Source organism: Calidris pugnax, unplaced genomic scaffold (genome assembly GCF_001431845.1).
Source record: "Calidris pugnax isolate Ruff unplaced genomic scaffold, ASM143184v1 scaffold273, whole genome shotgun sequence".
Taxonomy (NCBI): domain Eukaryota; kingdom Metazoa; phylum Chordata; class Aves; order Charadriiformes; family Scolopacidae; genus Calidris; species Calidris pugnax.
Genome location: NW_015094508.1, coordinates 4,383,411 through 4,399,266, shown reverse-complemented (window position 1 = coordinate 4,399,266; position 15,856 = coordinate 4,383,411). Strand labels below are relative to the sequence as shown.

At 40.9% G+C, this 15,856-nt stretch overlaps 1 protein-coding gene across 1 annotated transcript in view; it reads left to right on the top strand.

Annotated features, from left to right (window-relative positions):
* TBCA (tubulin folding cofactor A) overlaps window positions 1–5,536 on the top strand; it is a 36,898-nt gene extending 31,362 nt beyond the window's left edge. Inside the window, exons 3-4 of the mRNA XM_014965056.1 lie at window positions 1,259–1,345; window positions 4,354–5,536. Of these exons, the coding sequence (XP_014820542.1) occupies window positions 1,259–1,345; window positions 4,354–4,434 (168 nt within the window). The 3' untranslated portion in view covers window positions 4,435–5,536. The remainder of the gene's footprint in view (window positions 1–1,258; window positions 1,346–4,353) is intronic.
* Window positions 5,537–15,856: the final 10,320 nt, after the last annotated feature.

Below are 15,856 nucleotides of genomic sequence, written 5' to 3'. Positions count from 1 at the left end.
GAACTTGAACTTGGGAGTGCTTAAATTTTTTTTATAACATTTTTCACCCATCTTTGCTTCATTAAGAAAGACGAGTTTTGCCCTGAAAGATGAGATTCCCTGAAAGAAAATTAGAAACAAAGGTTTTAAACCCTTTCTCTCAAAAATAACTTGAACTAAGAACTTAAATATATGACACTTAAAAACATGGTGATAATTGTTTACTACATAAGGTGTTCCCATATGCAGAAATAAAGTCTTAGCTGTAGCTTATCTTCCCTTTTACAATGACAGTGTTCCCTTCAGTACAGCAGCATTAATACTGAAAGGACAACACAACATAGGAATGACAGAATGAAATAAGCCATTTAAAGGTAACACCGTCTGTTGCAGGTTATCCTGAATGCAGAAGAGGTTTCATGTTTAAATGTCTAACAGATTTTCATTTCTAAATAGATTTAACATTACTGAGCAACTCCACACACCTTTTCTCCTCAGTGGCTGTATTTCAGATCCAGAAACGTTCCATGAAATAAGTGTTCCCTTGTATAAATGTGAAGTTGTTTTCTGTAGGAGGCGGCAGGATGTTCAGATTCAGTGGGTGCCAGTTTAGTAATTTTGTTCAAAGTGCATGGTGAGAATAATCTTTCTCCTAAAATGAAGCACAAGGATAAGTAATAACTTTTTATGCATGATAAGCATCAAAAATATGAGCCTGCTGGTCTTTGCTTTTCATTTTTCTTTACCTTTGTCTTTCAGTCAGAGCCTCCCGCAGTGTGCACACAATGTGATCAATAACTCAATAACTTTTTTCATGCAGTAATTATCTCTATGTGGTATTATCTGAACACTGTTTTTCTTTATTACCCAAAAGATGCAGGAGATATTTATATAACCAGCTGATCCCATTTTGGATGAAGCTGCTTCATGACAGCAGGACGAAGTTTGTTTTAAATAGCCTTTTTAACAAATGCTGTATGGAAAGCTTATCAGACAGTACTTTCTGCTAAGGGCCAAATTACTCTAAATATTCTTGTGTACTTAATACTTTATTTAAGCACAAAGTAATTGGAAGAGTCATGTAAATTAACAGCATTTTAAGCAATTATGCTAAGTGAGTGTCGTTTAATAAAAAAACCTATTCAGAAAATTCATACAACTGTTCTGAAGTTCCTAGATGATGACCGGACTACTGATTTTGTTAGAGTAAATAGTTATCTTAAAAAATAAATTCCAATCTGGAATACAGTCTCATTGCATTGGCTTATAATTTTCACAGATCGAGATCTTACAAGAGTCACGAATGATGATTCCAGACTGCCAGCGCAGATTAGAAGTTGCACATGCAGATCTTACTCAACTACTAGTAAGTACAGCACCAGAAGACACTGATCAAGAAATGCCTTGATGAACTTGCGATAAACATGCTTGTCTGCAGTGCAATTGCAGCATATTACAACTGGATTGAAGAACTACTTTCTATAGGTCCCAAGACTAGCATCCTATAATATACCAGTATTTAATTTTAGATAACTGTCTTTGCAGACTTGGCCTTCGGTATATGAAAACTGTGTGTGTTGGACAATTAGAAGCTGTCTTTAAGATCATATACTCTCAATGTACACTTAAATACTGAACTGCTAGAATAGACTTTGAATTCCTGTGTGAGCTTTGTGACCAGAAAAAATAGTTCACCTGCTTTAGGTAGTGTTCTAGATCATGTAGATTTATGTAATATGTTTGTAGTGATATTATATGTTTGTAATGAACTGAAATAGTCAAAATACTTTGGCTTACTGTTTTTATTATACTATGGACAAGAAACAAGACAGCTGAGTCCTTGTCCAGTGCTACTTACGTGATTTATTAGTGAGGTGAGCACTAGTGCCATGTTTTTAAGATATGAGTATCTGCAGGAATAACTAGTATCTTGTACAAATAGATTCACTGAAACGAAACTAAGTTCGGAGATCATCATACTTATTTTAAAAGCTGACTTACCGTCTTACACATACCCTAAAATACATGCATTTGATGGCTAAAATGCAAAACTATTCTCAGAGGAAAACTTATTCACAGGTAGCATGCCTCCACTATTTTCCAGAATAGATGCTCAGTACCTGGCAGGATTTAGGGTCCTTTTGTCATTCAGCTTGCTACTTGACGGTTGGACGGTCCAGATTTCAGTGGCATGCAGAAGTGGTACTGTTGATTCATACAGTGTGCTGGACAAACTTAAAACAAGGAATGGGGGGGAGTTACTGTTGTTCTTAAGAATTTGGAAGTCTTCAAGGGTTGCTTTCTGTGCCTACCTCACCTTCAAGTGCTTTTATTAAAATTAGGTGTATAGTATGTTTTTTTGACTTATCAGTCTGCTTACGCTTTTTCCTAATGGTACACTTGTTTTGAGGTCTGTTGTTATTCATTCCAATTACGCTGTCCATTTTAAATATTTAACAGAATGAAATAAAGGTATGCATAGGTCACATCTACTCACACATGACACCATTATCCTGGACCTTAGGTAGGACAAAAGAAATTACCTGTGCTTTCAATCATGTAGAAGCAGTATTTTCAATAATTATCTACCCCTTGTTTCACCGAATCATAGAATGGTTTGGTTTAGAAGGGACCTTTAAAGGTCATATAGTCCAACTGCCCTGCAATGAGCAGGGACACCTTCAACTGGATTAGGTTGCTCAAAGCCCCATTCAACCTGACCTTGAACGAAAGCTTCCAGGGATGGAGCATATACCACCTCTCTGGGTAACCTCTTCCAGTATGTCACCACCCTCATCATAAAAAATTTCTTCCTTTTATCTAGTTTCTTCCTAATATATTATATCTACCCTCTTTTAGTTTAAAACCATTACCCCTTGTCTGATTGCTACAGGCCTTAATAAAAAGTCTGTACCCACCTTTCTTAAAAGCCCCTTTTAAGTACTGAAAGGCCACAGTAAGGGCTTCCTGAAGCCTTCTCTGGGCTGAACAACCCCAACTCTCTCAGCCTTTCCTCACAGGAGAGGTGCTCCAGCCCTCTGATCATTTTTGTGGCCCTCTACTGGACCCACTCAAACAGCTTCATGTCTTTCCTGTACTGGGGACTCCAGAGCTGGATGTAGTACTCCAGGTGGGGTCTCACAAGAGCAGAGTAGAGGGGGAGAATCACCTCTCTCAATTTACTGGACATGCTTCTTTTGATGCAACCCAGGATACAGCTGGCTTTCTGGGCTGTGGGCACATGTTGCCAGCTCATGTCCAGTTTTTTCATCTACCAGTACCCCCAACCCCTTCTTGGCAGGGCTGCTCTCAATGCCTTCATCCCCTAGCCTGTACTGATACCAGTGGTTGCCCCAACCCAGGTGCAGGACTTGCCCTTGTTGAACCTCATGAGGTTCACAAACCCACTTCTCAAGCTTTTCCTGGTACCTCTGGATTGCATCTCACCCTCAGGCCTGTCAACTGCACCACTCAGTTTGGTGTTGTGCCCAAACTTGCTGAGGGTACACGTGATCTCACTGTCTGTGTTATTGATGAAGACATTAAACAACACTGGGCACAATATAGACCCCTGACGGACACCACTTGTCACCAACCCTCATGAGAACGTTAAGTGATTGTCCAACTACCCTCTGGCCAATTCCTCATCCACCGAAAAATCCACCCATCAAATTCATACCTCTCTCATTTAGAGAGAAAAATGTAGTGAGGGACCATGTCAAAGGCCTTACAGAAGTCCAGATAGATGACATCCATAACTCTTCCCTTGTTCATTGACACAGTCACTCCATCACAGAACATGAGAGAAGACTTGCCCTTGGTAAAGCCGTTCCGGCTGTCTTGAATCACCTCCCCTGTCCTCCATGTGCCTTAGCATAGCTTCTAGGAGGATCTGCTCCATGATCTTCCAGGCACAGAGGTAAGGCTGAGAGGCTGGTAGTTCCCGGGGTCCTCCTTCCTACCCTTTTTAAAAATGGGTGCAATGTTTCCCTTTCTCCAGTCACTGAGGATTTCATTTGACTGCCATGACTTTTCAAATATCGTGGAGAGTAGCTTGGCTACTCTGGGTTGCATCTCGACAGGTCCCATAGACTTCTGTACGTTCAGGTTCCTCATGTGGTCACAAACCTAACTGTCTCATACAGAAGTAGGGACTTTGCTCCCCCAGTCCCTGTCTTGCAGTCCATCCACTTGAGAAGTGTTGGGAGAGACTTTGCTAGTGAAGACTGAGGCAAAAAAGTTGTTGAATACCTCAGCCTTCTCTTCCTCTGTTCTTACCATTTTTTTTTCATAGTTACCATCTTAAATTTAATCCCATGTCAATTATTTTCAAAGTACTCAGTTTTTGGTTTTGTTTTTGTTTTTTAATTCCAGGAAAACGAAAAAGAATTGGAAGAAGCTGAAGAATATAAAGAAGCACGTTCCATACTGGAGTCAGTGAAGCTGGAAGCCTAGAAGTTTTTCAGTACTCTCTTTATATACATTAGCACTGGGTCCATTCCACACTTTCATTTGACTATGGCTCTATTACTATTGTTGACTTGCTAAGGTTCCCTTTATGCAAACTGGCCCTTCTTTAACTGCAAGAAGCTCAAATAAAGGATGTTCTGAAGCATCTGTGTACTCCGTATTCAGGCAAAATAGAAGCACTTCCAGTTCACCTCAGTTACAGAAAGGAAAAGTAAAGCCTATTTAATGTAAGTGTAATAGTGTAATAGCTAATATACAGAACTTAATCTGAACAATGCAGGCTAAGAAACAAAGTTCAGCTATGTAAGGAATGTGAGGGACCAATAAATACTTCAGAATTAAACAGAATGGGTTGGGTTGGAAGAAACCTTAAAGATCATGTGGTTCCAATGCCCTGACATGGACTTTAGAAGCACCTTATATTTGAAATAATTTCAGGCCACTATAGCATAGCAATTTGTAATTGAAAGAGGAGATGGTCTAAATGACTCTTCGAAGTCACCCATCTCTTCTTCTGTGATGCAATTTATCCATAATTTTATGAAGTACCCAGTCCTTGTTTATCTTTGAGCCCGAGACAGAATTAAGAGCTGTTTCCAAAACTTTCTCAGTTTGCCTGGGGTTGATTCGTAGGGCCCAATTCACAGAGTTACCATCAATCAAAATTCTGTTACTTTTTCAAGAAACGGAATTTAGCAGCTGACTAGTATGCTGTCAGTTGGATCTGCTGGTAAGAGTTCTGGATTGAATGCTTTTCCTGAAAGCGCTGGGCCTAAGTGATTTATTATGTTTTTTAAAACAAAAGCTCAAACCCCAGAAGATGAAAAAGAACTAATGGGTAAGGGAACAAGCCTAATCTGCCTGGAAGACCATTAAAACATTATGTACAAAAGCTGTGGTTCTTTCAGAATAGCTTCTCTAAACAGCAAACAGTAGCTCTGGTGATGAACAAGAAAGCTTTTTACATTAGTTTTTCTAGTTTGAAAGTGTTCTGGCATGTTCCTTAAAGGCAACACAAAGCACAGTGTACCTTTTGTGTGGTGCTATATTGAATACTCTTAATAAAAACTTTTGTTAATTTGCCTGAGTTTGGGTAAAGTGCAGTTTCAGTACTTGTGTACCTTAAGCACATTGAGAGAAATAAGTCTATGTCACCATCACTTTTCAGCTCTGTTGTGACAGACTGTCAACACTATAAGGTTTCTGACTGACTGCAGAGTGACCCACTTTTGAAGTGACCCCACACCAGCACTCAACGGTGCTAAGAAGGGAAACCTTTTGCGACACTACTATGGATGTCTTCTTACCAGCATTGTGTCCTGGGCACATAACTGCCCAGTCGACACTGCCCGGGTCACACCACAAAAGAACTACTGATGAGAACATTTGCCTTTGAATAATCATTTCAGTCAGCTTCTTCTGTGGGCCTTCACCAGGAAAGGTAGCTGGAGCAGACAAAGCATGGTTTAGCTGACGAGCTGCAGTCTGTGTAAGAGTAACTCTATGCTTGTGGACACCGAGTTGAGTATGGTGAATAGATGCTGAGCTGCAAGGAGGTGTAGGGAGGTGTAAATTCTGCTGGGTAAAGCACATTTTAAAATAAAAATTACTCTTCTCCAGAAGAAATAAAACACACTTCTGGAAAACAAACCCACAGAAAAATGAGGTGTGGTTGCCGAGTACCACAAGAAATGCAGGTCAGCATGAAAGCTAAACAGAAATATGACCTATAGTGGCTGAAAGAAAGTGGCATTGTGATAGGGCTTAAGTTGGCATTTATAGTTAAAGGCACATGGGACTCAGTAGCTACCATATAAACCAGACTCCAGGGAAAAGCCTTTTGGTGTAATAGTTTCTAGGGTAGAGTTGTTTCTTACATTGTTTCTCCGGCTGCACCATGATACTCTCCCCCATCCGTGTCTTCTTCCCTTTTACTAAGTTCTCCAAAAGAACTTGGTAAACTTACTGCATTGCAAATACCCCGCCTCACTGATGAAAATCAAAGTATGTTCATATCTGAAAGGATTTGCTCTGTTCTTGTCTCCAGATGCCTCCGGAAGCGTCTTAACTTCTGAGAGGACAGCAAGCATGATACTTGTAAAAACTATACCCAAAAATTGTGACAAGGCTGCAATAACATAGGGCTGGCCCCTGAAGGGTGACAGGCAAAGCCATGCAGACAATGACAATGCATTACTCATGGTAGCAGAACAGTTGATCCAGTGATGTGTCACAGTAGACTGCATTTTTCCAGCAGTACTGCTCTGAGTGGCCAGATGCAGATTATTCATAAAGAAGAAGTATTTTTGCTGATAAAACATTTATCATTTAGACTGGATCCAAGTTCCATAGCAAAGTAAAATACAGAAGATTAAGCATAAACAGTAGTATTGTTATTACTCTCTCAGATCCTAAACTCAAAAGGCAGTAGCATATCAACTGATGCCGTGTTATTTCTAATTTTAAAGTTATCTACTCCTTTTGGAGATACATAGTCTGCATTAGCTGATACAAGAGACCATCTCAAAAAAGAAGAATGCTGTGGGCAACATTTTTGTCCTCTGTCCTTTTTGAACTTTATCATTAGCTTTACTGATGCCTTTCAAAGTCTGTCTAAGATTGGAGAGTGGTATTTACCTTTTCATATGATGATACATATTAATTTATCATTTAATTTTCATTAGACTCATTCAGACTCTTATCATTAACGCATTTTTTACACTCTGGACAGAGGTAGTATCCTTTCAATTATAGCTCCCTTCCTGGCAGAATATGTTTATGAGGTTTCTCATTTATTTGCCAGTTGAACAAACCATTTGTTTTACTGAGAGGTCATAGCAGAGCAGGAGTTCATGTTATACTGTGACTGGAAATGCAGAAAAGGTGATTTGAGAAGTAAATGTGGCCTGAACATGACAATTTGGAAGTAAGTTACTAAGTTCTGTGTCCATTGCTCTGCCACATGCTTGCTAGCTACGACCTGCTTTTAAGTTTACCCTTACCCCTTGAGTCAGGAGAAGTGCTGCACCTGAAATACAACTACAGAACAAACTTGGTACTTTCACTGGGAAACTAGTATTTCTTGAGTCCTCAATTATACTTTATAATCAAAACTGAAAGTAGTATTGAAACTCTGTCCTGAACTCCTTCCTTCACTTGAAAAACTTCTATGTTTAGCCAGCTGCTTTTGTTATGTTACTAAAAATGCTGTAAATAATACAAAGCATTTTCTTACCCAGTGATAATTTCCCAAGGATTCTTTGAAGGTATATTTCTTATATTTATAAAAGTAAATCATGATTCTAGAACAGTGTTTCTGACAGGCCTCTAATATAACATACTCAAAGTCCCTCAAAATAGTCTGTGTGAAAAGCAAACCTTGCAATTTATTAGCACCGTTCTTTTCAGTGGTGGTTTTAGGATATTTCTCTTCTGGGAGCAAGATCCAGGAAAATAACTTAGCTTTCTTCTGAAAACCACAGGTTGAGTACTCAAGAAGAGGATCCAAAAAACATCCATGCTTCAGCACAAATTATAGGAAGCACACCATTAAGCCACAAATCCCTTCCTCACCCCTATTCTTCTGGCTCTAATTGCAATAAATAACCCGCATCTCTGTCTGGGATTTGCAACCCTGAAGCTCTGCTTAGAGTCCAACGTCTACATCATTTATTTCTTCCAAAACACAAGCAGAGAAAACAGCTGCCAATGCATCCTTTTACTCTTTCATTTATTAGCCAAACTAATCACTTCCTTGAAATATGGAAATCAGTTCTTAGAATTGGCCACGATATACTAGAGACTAACCAACACAAGTAAGACAACTGAAGTTTTGTACTAAAAAAAAATAATTTTGGAATTACTTAAGTATATGGAGCAGAGAAAAGCACCACCTGACCCAAAAGTACTTGCACAAGAAGCATCACTGTCTACAGGTCATTCCTGGCCATAGATTACTAGCATCAAAGGGAACAGACTGAATTCTTTTCCAATCAAAATGTTGCTCATTGAGTTGGATTAGCTGAATTTCACCAAGATCACACAGGATAGGTTAAAAGGAGACTTCTCCATTAAAACACAGAAGGGGCAGTCTTGGATTGGATCCAAGACTTAAGTTAGCATCCAACAGAATAAGCCCATATGCACATAATTAGCTACAACAAAGGACAAGGTACACCTTCAGGCAGGAAGCTCCAACATCCTTTAAGAGGAGGTAAGAGCTAACTGTACATAGATACCCTGGATTAGAGAAGGATGAAAGTGGTACAGCACATCCCTTTCGGAAGTCCTGCTAAACCCTTGAGGTAGGAAGAGGGGCCTGGCTGCAGAGTGCAGAGCTGATGAGCACAGTGCCACTGAATCCAAGGGCAAGCACTTCATAGACGTCTCATACTCATGGATCTGCAGAATATAATGTACCCTCTGCTACCAGCACTTCTGACACGCTCTCTCATATTTTGACTTGCAGGTAAGGGCAATGTTTGGACTTTCAGAATCACATTCACAAAAGGCTCAGGGTCTCAGAGGAGATGGCACAAGAGATGTGAAACTACCACCTTCTCCCAGTTTTCTAAACACATATTGAACTACAGTGAAAAAAAAAAACAGTGGTTAAACTTTGCAGATTACTTGCTAGCATGTCCTAGGATCCAGTATTTTGGGGCAAACATCACTGGAACTCACCAAAGTCCAAAAATTTAGAACCACTCAATATAAACATTAACGCAAAGAAGGAAAACTTCAACTTTACAACAGTTTTGTTTATTTTCCTGAAGTTCCTGTAGATGTTACGTTAGATGGAAGGAAACCAAGTGACCCATAGAAAGAGCCTCAATTAGTAAGGTTAACAAAAGCTGAATAGGTTGAAATTGGAAAAATAAGCACATTATTTATGTATCAATTACTACTTGCTCCCCATTTCAACAAAAGGAAATAAAATTTTCTCATCCTTCCTAACAATCCAGAGGCCTTCTCCTGCCCCAGCATAATTAGCAGTAAATTTCACCACAGCTCTCCATAAGCAATCAAAAAGGCTACCTAATTAAAAAAGTAATTAGTTTACACAGATAGATGTGAGTGGGTAGATTGGTTTATGAAAATAAAATTAAATTCCTCTGGATGCTTTTAGTGACTTGGCTTCCTGCTGTTTTACAACTTCTACACATTTCCAAGGGAGTGGGTTAAAAAAAGGAGACCCCATTTGCAAATAAAGATGGTGCCTTTCAAAACCAATTGATCAGATATGTCAATTTTATAATTTGTCCTCTGTTTTCAACACAGAAGATAAACCTCATATTTTTGCATAAAAATCAATGCCTCCACAAAAGAACTAACATGTTACATTTCATTCTCTCGGGTCATTTACACAATACCTACCATCACGTCATCTAGGCACCAAGCTGAACCTGGAAAGGCTTGAGTGCTATCGCTCAGCACACCACAGGATTTGTAAGAAGACACAACAGCTCCTGATACCAGATCAGACCAAGATCTCTTTCCCCCAATCATTCTGCCGCCAACAGACGCCAGGGGAAACACCCTGGGCAGGAAGACAGCTTTCTCAGGGTGAAGATCAACCCTCACAGTCCTACTTGCTGACTCCTGCAATTTCCCCAAATGCGGGAAACTCAATTGCATCCTTGTGGCAGCCACCAGGAGCTCTGTTCTCTCTCTTGCGCTGGGGGACAGGTTGGGGACACAAAAGGCAGTAGCCAATACTCAAGGGAAAAGTGTAGAAGCAAGTGTAAGCAATCCATGATGAAAACTAGGAAGATCTGCCAGGGAAATCGGTGAGCTAAGAAAATTCCTCCCTCAAACGCTTTATGATAGCTAGTTGATGGAGCTCACCTCCATGAATGCATCAAACACCATTTGTCACCTTAAAAAATATTCAATAAAAGCTCTAACCAGCACCAGAGAGGAAGCTGCCTTGTCAAAAAAACACCAAACAAAACCTATACCCTTACTCTTAGTTGAGCAAATTAAACAGCTGTAAACTTAAGTTTTATACTCCTTTAAATTAGAAGGTATGCATTAAGCTGAAGTTTTTAACAGTGATATCAAACAAGATACAACTACCTAGACTGAATTCTTTAACAAATTTGTTTTTAAAAGATCCAGAGACCAACTCTCACTTTGTTTGCCTTTGCTGTTTTTAGAGTGCTGCCCCCTGATTTGAGGAATATTCAGTCAACTGGAAATTTCTGGCTAATGTGGATTCATGAGAACCCACACTGAAGACATCTGAAATTCCACATGTACCCTCAGAGACAGTAGATGGAGCTAGTGGGGGGAAAAAAAAAGAAGCTTTGGGAATGATCAAAATTAATCAATTTTCACATCATAGCTAATCTCAGATTACTTGGTCAAACCAATTTTAAATCAGTAACTATCAACATTACCTTGACCCAGTTCAACAGCCTACAGGTAAGACAGTGAACCTTGTCCATTTCTGAGTATTATTGAGCTTTTACAGAGACAGCATCTAAAAAGCTGTCACATTAGGTCCTCATTGTGCCAGGCGATGCATAAATAAAGGAGAACAACAATCCAAGTGAGTCTATGGTCTCAATGATCATGCAAACATGTGAATGAGACACGCAAAGACTGAAAAAAAAGGTAACCAAGAATCTCAGTCAGGAGGAAATGATGGTGGCCACACCACCTGGCTACTATTGAAAATCAGTTTCTTCTCACAGATAGGCAGAGCTGGAACTGCATTAAACCAGGAGGAGGACAACCAGTGTTCTCACTTGGCTTTGGACTTAAGCCCCTGTGTAACAACAGCTACATGCAACAAAAGCTATGGAAAAAAATATTTAAAAATGAGGTGTTACAAGAACAAAGGACAGTTAAGAGAGCAGGTGACAATTAAAAACCCGTAATAACATATGGTAAATTAAACACGGCTAAACTATGAAGAGTTCCAAGGCTGAGCTGTTTCTGTCATGGGTAACAGAGTGGTAAGAGGGGAAAACCCACGTCCTAAATACTAGCCCCTTCAAAGGACCCTAGAACTGAGCTGACATGGGCACTAAACCACCTTCCTGTCATTAAACTAACTTACCATTAAAAGGAGTACTGCCAGAGCAATGTCAAGACATATCACTGAAATGAGAAGTCAAGGTAAGAACGGTCAGACAGTTTTGCCAAGACTCTGCACATCCTGTGGATAAACAGAAGATTCCAGTCCCTTCTGCACCAAACACATCACCTTTCAGAAAGGCTCCTATTCATTTTTAATGAAAAACTCAGCTGGAGCTAGACCAATACTCTCTATTTAGACCTCCAAATATCAAACTTTACTCAAAAATTGCAGTATCATCAGCTGCCTATAATCAAGAGCACTTCACAGCTGGCTTAACTTCAAAGAGATGTGCTACTCTTCATATAGAGGTCCTTCAGAAACAGACAATCTGCTTTCAAGTCTTACATGTCTTTTGTGAAGCTTAAACAGGAAAATATAAAGAATGTTCCGTAGCTTCACAGGCAAAAGGAAAGCTCACACAGTGGCCAGATGCTTGATAAGTGAGACAAAGACAAACTGTACCAGTTCTGGGCACCTCAATACAAGAGAGATATCGAGGTGCTGGAGTGAGTGCAGAGGAGGGCAACGAAACTAGTGAAGGGCCTAGAAGACAAATCATATGAAGAGCGGCTGAAGGAGCTGGGGCTGTTTAGTATGAGGAAGAGGAGGCTGAGGGGAGACCTCATCACTCTCTACAACTGCTTGAAAGGACACTGTAGAGAGGTTGGTGCTGGTCTCTTCTCACAGGTAATTAACAATAGAACAAGAGGGAACGGCTTCAAGCTCCAACAGGGTAGGTTTAGACTGAACATTAGGAAGGAATTTTTCACTGAAAGAGTGGTCGGGCATTGGAACAGGCTGCCCGGGAAGGGGGGTGAGTCACCATCCCTGGATGTGTTCAAGGGACGTTTAGATGCGGTACTGAGGGATATGGTGTAGGGGAGGACTTTGTAGAGTAGGGTAGATGGTTGGACTCGGTGATCCCAAGGGTCTCTTCCACCCTCAATGATTCTATGATTCTATTCTATGAAAAGGCGCTCCGTCCCTCTGATCATTTTTATCGCTCTCCGCTGGACCCGTTCCCATTCCCAAAATGTCCTTCCTGTGGACACAGCACTCCAGGTGGGGTATCACCAGTGCAGAGTAGTGGGGTAGAATCACCTCCCTTAAGCTGCTGGCCACGCTTCTTTTGATGCAGCCCAGGATGCAGTTGGCTTTCTGGGCTGCAAGCACACATTGCTGGCTCATGTTGAGCTTCGCATCCATGAGCACCCCCAAGCCATCCTCCTCAGGGCTGCTCTCCAGCCATTCTCCACCCAACTTGTATTTGCGCCTAAATTTCAATTTACTTCTTCTGTTCTCTGGTAAAAGTTATGTGAACAAACTACACTCAACTAAAGAAGCAAGAAGTATTTTATTATTAAGAAGTTTACACTCAAACACAAGCTTCAGGACTTCTTGACAGTTTTAAGCACTGAAGTTAATAATCCCAGGATATTTTAAGTATGCAGTATGTTGTATTACAGGTAGCTAATACTGTTAACCAGGCAGAAGCAATTATTCTCTTACAAGAGAAAAATCACACACATTGCGAGATTAACACCTTAAAAGGTATCTTCAATCTCAAGCTGTTTTTCTAGTCTTCTGCTCTAGAACTCCGCTTGTCAATGGTGGTACATCTGACTGAAGTGTCCTGGTGGAAAGGGTAGGATGAAGATGAGGAAGAGCTGGAGAGCCCATTGCCAGGTAGTTAGACTAACTCTGGTTGGACAAGAGTTGGGCTCCATATCTCAAGCCAAAAAGAGAATCACATCCTACCTTCTGAAATCCAACAGCTGCCCGAAAGCACGTGCACTGTGCTAAAAATGGAATTTTGGCAAGATGATCACAGAGGACAGCATGCTTTGCAATCCAGGATAAAGACTTCATATGATGTCATTAGACAAAATATTCACCCCCTGTCAGCTACCTTCTGAGCTACAACTAAGTTTTACCAACGTTTATATACAGAGAAGCCTTCCTTGAGCTCTTATTCCCACTAGGAATCTCACTAAGCAGTCCACGGAGCCTGCTACTGTTTTCAAACATTGAGTTCAAAAAGGAACACACTTATCCTGACTGTATTGGGCTATTTTATCTCTGCCTCTCTAAGTCTCCCCCTGCAGAGCAGAAGGAAGGCATACTCGGAAGACAGGGTAGGAGAGAAGAGCAGTGACAGCTGGGAGCCATCTGAAGTAAAGAAGGCCATTTGCAGGAGGTTTCCTCCCCCAGCATGTCACCAGCCCCTACACTAGGCTCCCTCTCCCGCAACCCTTCACTGCTTCATTAGGTGTAAATGATGTGGCTTAGGAAGGAAGCAGAACTTTATTAACATTCAGAGAGGCCAGCATCGCACACAGAAACTCGATTTGCCCATTACCAGCGACCAAGCCCCACATTGTGTTCTGGCTCCCTCCCCAACCTGGACAGCCCAACACACGACTTTCTCTCTAGTTCCTCACCCTCAAAAAGTGGAAGTAACACCACCATCCTTGCCTCCAATGCTAAAAAAGAAAACCCAGCACCTCCAGCCTAAAACCACTCTCACGCTGCCCATCTGTGGACCTGCTATTATCAGGGTATGAAAAGGGCAGTAATTATGGTGGACTTGCTGGATCACTGACCCAAAAGGCCTCTTTCAGCCCTGTCTTACAAAATGCCACTACTGCTTTCATGTTTTGCGTTTTCTGTGGCTACAAGGCTAAGCTCCTTCATGCCATGACTCTCAGGTGTGCTTTTATGCAAGTTTACTCACCTAAGCAATAGCTACTATACTCTAGGCTGAAAGCTACTGTATCCTAAGTTGAAAGTAACACTATTTTTCTTAAAACACAAGGTACCTTCTGCCCATTACAAAATCTGGTACCTTCTTCTCAACTGGAGCATAAAGAAAAAATGGCTTTCAGTCCTATAGTTCTCTAGCAACAAAGGATATAAAATTCTGGGTGCTGAGTCCCAACTACCCTTACAGCACCCTGCCTACAGTAAACATCTGCTATAGTTAACCTGTGCTTTCAGCTGACAGGAGACAACTAGGTTTAAACGTGAAGAAATCCACAAGACTTATGCTGAAGTTTGTATGATTCTTTGCTAAGCTGGAACATGAGAAAACTGTCCCACATTCATGACGATTTTAGGAGGCAGAGATCCTTGTTTTTGCAGAAGGTCAGTTCAAACGCTGCAAGGCATGACTGAAGTATCAATCACTGGCCAGAAGAGGAGAGAGGAGGAGAGAGGCCTGTGGGGCAGAAGAGTTTGTGCCTATGCAGAGAAGAGAACGCAGCAGAAGCAAACAATGAAGGTGAAGGTCTGAAAATGAAACCCAAACAGAAAGCTGAAAAAGTGTGTTTCTTGAGAAAAGAGTTATTTTCCTTTTTCCAGCCAGTAGCAGAGTCTCCTGAGAATCCTGAATTTTTTTTCTCTAAATATGATTTACAATTTCTTCCAACAGAACCAGTCGTCCAAAAAGACCCAAAATGTTTTTTCCTACAAGAAAAAAACCCACAAAAAACTACAATCTAAAGAAAGCTGTCCCTCAGGGCTACTTCAGAATTTCTAATGTGTTTGTGGTCATAAACATAAGTGCTACCAACGGGATATCCTGACCTAGAGTCTGGCTGGTCCTGGCACACCTCCATCATTTTAGGAAGTACCAAAACGGGAGACAAACGTCACTGTTTGGGATACAGATATATATATACATGTATGCATTAGCTGTAAACAGTTTAAGACTACAAAATGCTCGACATGCATAGAGGTGGTCAGTCAAAAAAATACCAAAATACAAAATAAACAAAGCCAAGAAAGCCAGCCTTGCCACAGCAGAAGACGAGGACAAGTCTCCAGCCCAGGGGCCACCAGCATTCCTGTGAGGCTCTGCTCCTGAGAGTCTCCAGCCCTCCCAGCTCTGCTGCGAATGTCACACAGACCTTTCTCCTGATGGAGGAACCTGACCTTTAGCGTCTGTTGCAGGTACCCGCCTAAAAGGTCAAATGTTTTTCGGTGGTAACAAGAATAAAATGTAGATTCTGTCTTCCTTTTTAAGTCACTGAGAGCATAAGCAAAGAAAGAAAAATACCCTGGCCTTTATTTTATTTTAGTATTTCATATGCAAGCTCTTTTTTCTTGATTAGGCAATAAACCACCAAGACGTGCCCCATTTTACACTATTAAAAACAAGACAAAAAAGCTGGGGGGTGGAAGCAAAACAATGCTTTTCCCTCTGTCACACAGCAGCGCCAGCATGTAATTTCCCCGGGGATCGCGAGGCAGCCTATTATCCCATTTGCTTCCCTTTTATTTCATGTAAAGACAGCGCTTTGCTCTCAGGCCGCCGCGCTC